The following is an 11802-nucleotide window of genomic DNA, read 5'->3' on the forward strand; positions in this document are numbered from 1 at the left end:
GGCTTTTCATTCTTTCTTTTTGTAGTTTGTTTTTGGTTGGGCTTTCCTAAATTAAGAACAAGAAGTCAAAGTGTCAAACAAAGAATGTACCTAGTTCGACATAAACTGGTTAACTGAATAAGTCATATGAGAGGGCTTTCCTAAAATAACTCGCACAAAAAAATTGGTAGAGAACGAATGTTTTTTACTTTTTACTTTTTAGAATCAGGTTGGCCACTTAATTGGTTTAGTGAGTTGTTCTCAGTCCAAGTGAATAATCCGGATTGTTAAAAAAACATTATGTTTCTGCCCGTTGAATTAATCGGTTCTGTCTCACTCGGTTTTCAAATAGTGTATACAAACGGAAAAAATCTAAACATAGGCTAGGCATATAATATGAGTTGTTTTGCTATCAAAAAATTAGGATTTGTTGGATTTCATCATGTTCCAAAACTATGCTCTATGCTTAATAAGTGAGCATGAGTTAAAATTCGGGGGAAATAAAAACATAACATAAATTGAATCGTTTAAATTTTTAAATTTCAGTTTTATCTTTTTTGAGCATGAATCAAGACTTCAAACCACATAAAAACCTATGAAAAGCTAAATTGAATTTGCTAACTAAAGGACTAGTTATCACACATTTAATAAAGTCTTTATTTCCTAAATAATTAAAAAAACGCATTTAATAATTTTTGGAAAACCGGATTTTATTAAATGCGCGATAACTAGTACCCGACGGCACTAGTTAGCAAATCCCAATTTACAAAAGTATAAAAATTTGATTATTGGAGTTATTGGTCTAACAATAGCATTTCTCTCGGCTTAACGTAACCACAAACACGTTCAATAGATATATAAATAAGTAAAAAAAAGTATTTAATGGCACTTTAGTCTTCCGATTTATTATACTTAATTGTTAAATGGGATTTGTTAACTAGTGGTCGTGAAACATTAGTTAGTGTGCATCTAATGAAGTTTGAGTTTCTTAAAATAAATTAACATGTATTTATGATTTAGTTTAAAATGGTAAGATATCTTTTTTATACAGTATAAGCATAACATATAGCTCATAACAAAGGAATGCAAATGAATGTAGACATGATAAACCCTATAATTATTTTGCATATAAAGAATCTCAGATTTTTCCCTTGTTACAATAATTATTTGCATATAATTAAAATTAATCTAATTATAAAAAATTGAAATTACTCAATTAATGATAATCATAAAAATTAGGTTAAATTTACGGATGGTTGAATAAAGATTGCGTTTCTTCAGCAATTAATGAATATGAAGATGGAGGTTACGATGATTCCTTATAATTTTGGAAGTGATCGTGGTGGTGTGACAGTGACGGTGACGTTCAGTGGTGGATGATTCCTTATAATTATGGTCCTTTGGACTTTTTTATTGACTGGTCTGAATGTATCTAACCCCTATATACATACATACACATATATATAATTATATAATATTTTAATGTAATTGGATTAATTTGTTTTGACCAATTAAGTCATAATAACGCACCTTATGAGCTTGATAATGCGGAGTTCACACTTATATGAATTTATTATGATCTTAGAAGAAGACCATAAGGAACCGAGGTCCAAGGGGTAGCGCCCCCAGAAAGGGGTCCAAGAGGCAGAGACCCTGGCTTGAGGGATTGTTTTTGCCCACCTTACAATGTTACGAATTTAATGAATCCTCCATTCGGTTTATTACGATTTCTGAACCTTCCATTCAGTTTATCACGAATTCTAATTTGCTGGTTCCCTCTGACTTTCAAACACACATACAAAACATTCTTAATCTTTGATTGTATCCAATTGAATAATTTGGGATAAACCACCGAATTGATTTAATCTAAAAACGTCTACGTGTCTTGAGAGATTTCATTATATCTTGTTTTCGTTTGTTATTTACTCTATTCCCCAACAATATATAATATCACGCAAGATAACACCTTGACAAAACAAATGAAATACAACATGGAACGAAAACTAGATGCTATCTTTAAACCCCTCATCTTCAATAGCAATGAATAACAAACTATCGTAACACATAGCTATGCATTTTTTAGCAGCATTATAAGCTAAAAGCATACAAAAGGATATTGAGCAACATTTAACACATCAGGTCTATCTTCCTGGTTATATGTTAAGCATCCCCGTATAAATTCCTGAAAAAAAATAAAAATAAAAATACAACAGAAAATGCTTGTAATACCCCTGGTGTGGTGAGTTTAGCTATTACTTTAAGGAACCCATATACTAATAACCAAGTAAGTAAATTGATACCCAAAAGGATTTCCGTGGTTCACGTTTTTGACAAAAAAAGCTTAACAACAATACTTTATATTTGGCAATAAAGTTTTACATATTTCATTAAACCGACCTCATAATGCATTAGATACCTACTAAGCCTTTTGTATTTAATGATTGCAAAAACAGAAAATACAAATATAAGATAATAATATGGGTTGAAGAGCTAACCTTTGCTTCATTTGACACGGAAGGGCTTGAAGGAAATTCAACTTTTCGGGCTTTGATTATAGTATCTTCACACAATATTCTATCTTGTGTCTGATCATGCCCGAAAGGATGTCTTCCAAAAAGCATTTGGTACAATATAATACCAGTTGACCACACATCAACCTATTATCAAAAGAGAACAGCTGATTGCTTTAACTAAAAGAAAAATGTTGAAAAAAAGTACGCAAAACAATTAAGCTATGCCTCCCCCCCTTCCCTCCCTTTTCTCTTTGTTTTTGTTTTTTTTTTTTTTTGATTTTTTTGAGATATCACCCATACAAAGGTCTAAAATGGACCATTTTTCATTTTCATAGACGAGTCAATATCTGTTCAATGGTGACTTAACCAGTATGAATAGAATAAAGTTAAATCGGTACCACTCACCTTCGACGAAATGAGGGGGATCTTGTTTAGCTCAAAGCATTCTGGTGGAAGGTACCTGAGCAAGAAAGAAAGAAATCATCAATTGGCTGTCAGCCTGCCAGTATAAAACATCACTATAATGTATGCCATAGGTAAAGAACAGTCATCCTCATAGTCAACAAATATTGGTCGAGCAAACAAGATCATAGTCTAAACCCTTTGTTCAAATTGTAATTGTGCACTATACAGTCCGGAGTGTCAAAGAAACCATATAACAAAGAGATCTACAAATTCATGCAAAACTGAACTTTATATTGATATATAAGAGAAAATATAAAATAGTAATAATCATGACAAGAATATAAAGAAAAAAATTCCCATTAACTTAAAATTTTCCAATTTCATTGCTAAGGAATGACTTTTAAACCGATTATTCGATGAATGCTCACCAATATGTTCCAGCTCCCTGAGATGTAAGCTTCATGCCTTGAGATCCGACATCATCCTCCATAATCTTGCTAAGACCATGATCAGTAACTTTTGCAACGCCAAATTCATCAAATAGGACATTCCCAGGTTTCAAATTATAATGAATAATCTGCTGGTTTCTTTTGTTCAAGTAAACAAGCCCTTGAAATATTTGAAAAATAATTATCCTAGCTTCTTTTTCTGGTAGCATAGGGGTTGCTTTAAGAACAGCATTGAGATCTTTACCTGTGTATGGACCGAACAATAAGATGACAAAAGGAGAATGTAAACAAAACCATATTGTAAAAAATGTTGAAAAAAGCATACCACTGCAATACTCCAAAATTGTGCAAAAGGTATTTTGATCTATCTCAAAGAAGTCCCATAGACGAACAATGTGATGGTGTATGAAGGTTTTATGGATATTATATTCTTGTATAGCATCATGTATGTAACTTTGCTTCTTATCCTCACTCCATTGGGCGTTTAAGCTATGAAGCTTACATGCCACATACCTATACTCCACCAAATTAAACGCCTGATAAAGAAAAAGGTTGCTTCAAATCACTGCAGATGGGTCAATTTGTACACTTGTAGATATGTCATATGTGCAACAAATGAGACATAAAGCAAGAGGTGACAAATTGGGAGGGTCGGTGATAAGTTGGTTGCTTTAGTACCCAAAATGATAGATAGTAAGCATGTCAAAACTATATTACTTCCAGTGATAATCTAACTTTGAATAGTATGATTCACGGATGTTATAAGCTTTCAATAATACAATTATGAAAGTTTTACCTATTTGGTCCATTCAAGATTTAAAAAAAAAACCCAAATTGATCATTCATAAACAAATAGGTCAAAATTGCCACCTCTACAAATTTTTAATAGTTGATGGTTTGTTGGAATGTGTTGCAATTTAATGATCGTCCCAGGCAGGCTAAAGAAAATCAAAATTATAAGAAAACAGAAACTGACCTTGTACACCTCACTGAATCCACCTTTCCCTAGAAGGTTCAAGAGGGCATATCGATGGTTCAGGATCTGGTAATTATTAAAACGAGAACCATCCTCATCCCTAATACGTTTCATTTCATATATGAGTGCTCCCTTCTCTAGTTCATATCGATCTCGTTCACGCAAATAGAATTCCTCTTCCTGTTATACAAAACAATGAAATGAACACTTCCAAAATTAAAAAACATAGATTATCTGCTAAGCAATAGGGAAGCTTACACGCTTAATGCTGGCTAGACGGGATTCATAGATTTCATCCTGGATGATGATATCTTCTTCTGGAGCTCCTGATTCAGCATCACTTCCATCACCCTTATCTTTAAAGACAGATTCAAGGATTTTAAATGTGGTTAGAGCAAAAAATAATTTTCATAACCGAAATAACAAAAGATTGCCAACTCATAATTATAACAATATCCCACAAAATTCGATATAAGGTATGGGAAAATGTTTACCTGGCTGACTTTTCTTTAATGACTTCCGCTGCCTCTCAATATCCTCCTTCAACTCTAGAAAATGCCTCTAGAAAGCAGAAAACGATTGTAATGTGCATGTCAGCCAGCCGTATGCAAAACTTATGTCCAAACTTCTATCAGCACAAAGGGAGCGAAAACTTTTAAATTATGTATCAAAATAGAGCACACTTGTCGAGCATTAAGATCTTTAATAACTTGCCCATCTTCCCAGGTCTCAGATATGACTGTTCCGGCTCTGTAGGTTGACAAAAAAAGCAGATTATTTGCCAACAAAAGTTCTAATTTCCATACACTTGTAGCAATGCCGGTTGACTAAACTGCAAAAATATCACCAGATTCTTTACCTAATAACTTTGGCATTGCCAAGTCTCTTTGAATCATGCCGAACTTTCATTCTTGCTTCTTTTCGCTCATCTTTAGACACAGATATCAGCAGATCAGATATTACTTTCAGTCTCTGCGATAGAGAAAAGTGTAATGACCTCATTAGCAGATTAACGAAATGTATGTTCCTGTGGAAGTGCTAGTTAATAAAAGTAAAAATACAGCATAATGAAAGTAATGACACTCACCTTTGGTTTCACCTGCAGTTCATTATTTCTTAGCTCCTTAAGTTCCTGTACAAAAGAATAAAAGATAAATAGTGATGCTTAATTGCAGGAAGTGCAGTATGGTTTCCGAAATTTAACTAAGGAGCTGACAGCAACTACACCTTTTCCAACTGTTGGCATAGATGTTGATATTCCGAGGCCTCTTGGCGTGATTCACGTAAGTCGTGCTCTAGGGTCGTTACCTTGGCGCGTAGTGATGTGTTTTCCTCCTATATTGTTTAGGATAAAAAATAATTAAATGCGACAATTATAGACGACAGTAAAAAAAATGCTACTGCATATTGTATAAATTTAACATATACAACTCATTTATCCAGCAATTTTACAAGGGGCACTACATTTTCCTCTTGATATCCACATTCTCATCCATCGGAAATATATATTAGTTTATATTAGAAAATTGTCACATGAATAATAATTGGCTTACTATTTGTCCAAGAGATGATTAATCATCATAGATATCAAAAAAAAAAGTTATCTATACTTCACCTTAAGTATTTCCTTTTTTACCTTATCATTTAATGTTTATATTATTCATATATTAGTTTACATAATCATTTCCCTTTTTAAATTTTTATCGATAATAGCAAACACATTTTTTATATACCTATGTATTAGACAATCTGGAGCCGTCGGTCGGCAAAGCCGGCTGCCGGCCACCATCACCTTTTGATGCATGACTAAATGAAATTTACGAAGTTTATGTACACTACAATTTAATTTTTTTTTTTGGAAAAGTCACCCACCACTGTGCATTGCACGGGTACACTTTTTAGAAATACATAAGACATGTCTGGACGAGAGGTAATTAAATAATATTACCTGCAACAAAGCACGTTCATACATTTCAGAAGTTATCTCTTGCACTTCTTCTTGTTGTTGTTGTAGTGGTTCTTCTCTGAGAATATCATCCTCTGCATATTGTTTAGTCCCATGATCGCAAGAATCCTGTTACACCAAGATTGAAAAAGCAATATTACATTCTAGAGTACCATTTTATATATATATATATAACCAAAATTTCAAACAACATGAATCAGGTGTATCTTTTTTCAAAAAAATGACCCAAAGTGATGAAAATGTCATTAAAAACACATAAAATTAAACATCCATATTGAAAAACAAACCTGTTCTTTTTCGGTTGTGTCACGCAAAGATAGTAGAAACTCTAACAACTTTTCCACATAGTCGTCCTGAAAATACATTCAAAATGACAAATGGTTCAAAATTTTTACCAAAGAATATGATTTGTAGTATATCTGTATGTATATGATGGATACATAAAGACTTACCTTGTTGTACTTTGTCTTATAGCTAAGATTGAAAATGTTACAAAACTCAATTAATTCAAGGTTCAAGCAATTTTTCAGCAACCTTGTCTCTTTTTCATGCTGCAGACATAAATCAACACAAGCTTAGATGAACCGAACCATTTCTCGTTGGTGTATAAACCCTAATGACTAATCATATATATAATAAAGCCCTAATGACTAATCATATATATAATGAGAAACATATTACTAGCAACAAAGAAATGATGCGTCACTGGAAAAATAATTAAACAACGTTAAATAACTCACTTTATCATCAGCCCAATTAAAACCCGCAAAGTTGCCAATCAACTCTCTTAATTTTTTCTTCTGCAAACATATGCATCACAGTCGTTATATATATATTTGATTCTTTAGATTCAACTATGTACTTCTCACCTTGCCTTCTTTACTAAAGAGAACGATGTGCAGTTTTTTCAGATCTCCATCTCCTGATTTCACTGAAAATTATAATCATGGTGAGATTTGCATGCCATAAAGGGCATTTTTGAAACACAATACACTTGGGAACTACAAGTTAGAAATGAGTTTTGAATCGAAGGTGTAATTATAATTTCACATGAAGTGTTTTCTAGATAATTTCACATGAAGTGTTTTCTAGATAATTTTCACTATAACACATCTTATAGTTTTTCAAGTTTTCCGTGAAAAAAAACTTCTACATCTAAGTGTTGGTGATATATCGGTTAATTTATCGGTCATGGTCAATATCAGTCTATATAGGTGATAGTATTAATCAAAAAACTTTGACTTGTTTTTCTGCATTATTTTTTTAGGTGAAAACTTAAAAGGAATGTAAGAATGAGGGCTATCAAGTTATGGCTTATGATTTTATTTAAAGTTTATTCATGAACTTATGATTTTTTGTGGTTAGGATATCGCAAATATCTAGTTTTTAAAAAATAAATTCCTTTATAACCAATATATCGCACTACGACTGATTTACCATTTCTAGGTGGTCGCCTGATATGATACTGTGGACTGATATTTAAATTTTAAAACCTTGATCTAAAAAAGGCCCATAGCAACTTTGACAACACTTCTCAATTACAACATCTTTAGAGATTAAAGTAAAAAAAAAAATGAGATAGAAGATCAATAAGTTATGTATATACACAACTACGTCTAAACACAACTATGTCAAAGAATCTTTACCATCTAGGATCTCCTTTAGTTGTACCATGGCGGGATCTTGTGGTATCTTCCTGTGTGAACCCCAACACTACAAGAAAAACGACTATTAGTGAGGACAAGTAATATAATAATTAGCCTATGTTTTTTGCCCCTTTGTCTTTTTTTCTAATTAGTAAAATAATCTAACAATTAATAAAAATATTAACCAATTATTTTTATAATCTAGCAACTGAAAAAAGAGAAGAAAGACAGGAAACACATGGTATAATGATAAAAGGTCCAATATCTTTTATTGTTAAAAACCCATTCTACAGCCCATATATCTGACTATGGAAACTTGGATGTACAACAATACATAAATGCTTCACTATCTTTTATTTGCTAAAGAACACATTCTACGGCCCCAACTACCTTCGAAAAACAAAAAAGAAGGTGGGTTGGTTGAAACAGTTTGTAGATCGGAACGAGGAGCGATGGCAGCGGTTTGTAAGTTGGAAGAGATAGTACTGAAATGGAAGGGTGATGGCAGCAGTTTGTAGATCGAAAGAGTAGGCTCGCTTTTTCACCAGATTGTAGATGAAAGGGTGGCCGGCGCCAGTATCTACCAAGCCACGCGGAGAAAGATAGAGAGGGAAGGGTGCGTGTTGTAGATCGAGAGTAGAATAGAGAAAGAGAGTTATGAAAGACGAAAATTGAAGAGTGCATGTGTGCATGTGTGTGTATTTCCCGACTGTAGCAGTGAGGGAAAGTGAAAACTTTTCACTGAAAACAGGGGAGATAAAATGATGGCAGCTAAGGTTTTTTCATTTTTTACCTGAATACTTATATACGATATCTACACTAAGTTATTAAAGTTTTATTTGTTATTCGTGTAAAAACCAAAAAAATCATTATATGGATACAAGTGACCAACAAATTCAACCACACCACGCAGACACATAAGAGAGAATATTACTGAACCACAGTTATAGACTTATAGTTCTCGTAACAGCAAGTTTGAACCTCTAATAATCATATAGTACTTTTAGAATGTCTCAACACTTTCCAAACAATTATAATTACCAATGCAGAAATTTTTTAAAAGATCTGCAACCCCGGTTTTAATTTTTGAAAAGACTACCTATCTCTAAGCGTCCGGCAAAATCTAAAAGACACAAGAGATTGGAGATTGCAATAGCCTGTATATTCATTAGATCGCATTACGTAAAACTCATTTCTATCAGTAGGAATGTCAATTACACTCAATAAGCACGATAACCTAAAATAGGTCAAATTAACAAACCTGTATACGCATATACTCATGTATCCATCTGTATAAGAGACATATGCGAGAGTACCTACAGGAGATAGGAGTAACGGCTATGCGTATTCTATTGCTGTGAATTTCAGATTCACACTCAAATTCTCGAATTAATATAACTATATAAGTACCTACTAATAAACCTATAGATACAAAATACATACAGAATGTGTGATTTGATGTATTAACTGTGAAATCCCAATTCATACCTTAATGAAAGAAAATTAGGTTAAACTTAATAAACCTATATATATATATATATATATAGGATATAGAAATATAGATACATAGATCAAATCAACACAAAACAAACAGCTTTGAAAAGAAAATGTAACATTCGTGATTTTTGCCTTAGTTGACTTGTAATGAAATGAAATTGAAAGATGAATGAATTTGTTAGCTTATATGGATTATCGAGCGTTTTGTCGTATAGTAACGTAACGTGAAGTCTAATTGTGTTATCAGTGTCGTTTTAGCGTTTAAATGGTTATCGTATAGCTATTTGTCGAATTTAGCGGAGCGGGAGCCCAAAAATGGACTCCCTAAGTCGGCCCCCTCACACCCTCTCTCACACATCCTTTAATTCATTTTACTTCACAAAAAAAAAAAATTCCTATCTCTCCCTCCCCTCATTCATTATCTTCTCCTTCCTCCCATCTACCTCAAATTCTCACCATAAATTCATAATAAATACTTGTTTCATTGTTAGATTAACCAAGTAACATAAATCCTCATAATAATAATAATCATTTTTCAAGAATCTAGGGTTTTGAAGTGTTCATCCTTTCCAAGTTTCCCAAGAATTCGAAATTTAAGTTCCGGGTTGTTTTGGTAAGTGAAATCTAGCTAAATCTCTCCATTTTATGTTATCGAACTTGTTTCTTAGTCGAATCTTATGAGTTCTTGGTTGATTTCGGGTCAAAAACGGATTTTTAGTCAATTAGGGTTTGAAATGGGTCAATAATGATTTTGGAGAAGAAATGAGGTTATGAATCAAAACTAAGAAATGGGTTGTGTTCATTTGAGTTTGTTTATGTCCAAATGTGTTGATTTAAGCTTGAAATCGGGTCCTAGATCTTCCTTGGTCGTCTATGGTGTCAAAATGAGTGTTTTGGGGGTGTTTGGCTCGTGCAGGTGCAGAACTGGGTGTGTTGCGGCGCAACTAGACAAGTTGCGGCGTAACTTGAATTTCTGTTTTTCACGTTGCGGCGCAATAGGAGGCTTTAATCACTTAACTTTTTCCTAGCTTTGGTTCCAGCATCCTGGGATCGTCCCGAACTTTCCGGAATGTCCTCTTGTGACCTTATTGGTGCACTACACAAGACAAACCATTCGTTCAAAGTCGTGAGTCACTTTTGGAACCAAACTTGAGATCTTTAGTCAAACTATATTCATAAATACATATATCTTTTGATCCGTAAGTCCGTTTTATACGTATGACCTATCGTTGGAATCGTGAGAAAGACTACTTTATCATGGTATCATCCTTTCAAAGTGAATCCATTTCCATTTTTAAAAATGTCTTGTGAAAGTGTCTCGTAAAGGCCTAGGGTGACGTATATTGTAACGTAAGCTATAATGTGATGATGAAATGTTGTTATAATAGGTTTGTGACCGTTGTGCTCCCCGCTTACCCGCTTAGTCACCTTCTACCAACATTCAAGGCCAAGGTGAGTTTCGTAGCTCCGTTTCTCTTATATTTGGGGTGGAAAGTGTACTTGTTTCTTGTAGACGTTTTAGCGAATTATTTGAAATGATTTGATATTAAACGATGATTTGTGAACGTAAATGCTTTGTTTCCCGTAAACGTAATCATGAATGTTTGTTATGATCATGCCGTTGAAATATACGTAAGACATGCCGTTGATCATGCATTTGAAATATATGTAAGTCATGCCGAAATGAACACGCCTTTGAAATATATGTAAGTCGTGCCGGTATGTGTTGATTTGTGTTATGTGTTGAATTGTATTAACGTGAAACCTTTTAGGGTTTCCCTTGGAACGTGAATTGGTATTCTAATCTTCGTGTATCGTTAACGGTTGTTATCCCGACATTATGATTTTAACGTTTAAACCTACGAACTCACCAACTTTATGTTGACACGTTTTAGTACACTTTTCAGGTGAACAGGTTAATGGAAGACATATTGGATGATGATTGATTGTTTGTATGCTAGGATTGGAATTGGACTTTATCAAGGATCCACGAATCCATTGTTCCCGCTTATGGGTTATGCTTAGGATCATATGCCATCTTTTGTATTCTCTTTTGTAAACGTTTGATGGTCGTGCTCTTTATGCATTGTTTTGCATGATCTTGGATTTGTAGTTGATTGAATTATATGGATTCCCAATCCTTTTAATGCATTTTAGATTGTCTCTACTTAATTTCCATGTCGTGCTGTGCTTTTCTTGTGATATCCCATTATTCCGCCTTGTTGGGGTGTTACACAAAATCAATCAATGTTACCGGACAAAATCAGAGGAGGAAACAAAAGTGTTACCGGACAAGATTGTGGCGGTCTCAGCGGCAGATGCAGCGACGGCTGGCTGATGCGCGAGCTCTCTTTTTTTTACACTTTTTTAT

General features: G+C 33.6%; 1 protein-coding gene across 1 annotated transcript; it reads right to left on the minus strand.

The window, feature by feature from the left end:
- Nucleotides 1-1990: 1990 nt before the first annotated feature.
- On the minus strand, nt 1991-6561 carry LOC122604846 (serine/threonine-protein kinase TOUSLED-like). Its single transcript, XM_043777708.1, has 14 exons — nt 6556-6561; nt 6271-6396; nt 5550-5657; nt 5410-5454; nt 5182-5294; nt 5006-5072; nt 4817-4883; nt 4581-4678; nt 4323-4502; nt 3672-3882; nt 3326-3590; nt 2898-2952; nt 2475-2636; nt 1991-2161 (listed from the first exon to the last, which is right to left on the minus strand). The coding sequence occupies exons 1-14, from the start codon at nt 6559-6561 to the stop codon at nt 2075-2077; spliced, it is 1590 nt and encodes a 529-aa protein (XP_043633643.1). The 3' UTR covers nt 1991-2074.
- Nucleotides 6562-11802: the final 5241 nt, after the last annotated feature.

The sequence above is a fragment of the Erigeron canadensis genome, chromosome 6 (genome assembly GCF_010389155.1).
Source record: "Erigeron canadensis isolate Cc75 chromosome 6, C_canadensis_v1, whole genome shotgun sequence".
In the NCBI taxonomy this organism is placed as follows: Eukaryota; Viridiplantae; Streptophyta; class Magnoliopsida; order Asterales; family Asteraceae; genus Erigeron; species Erigeron canadensis.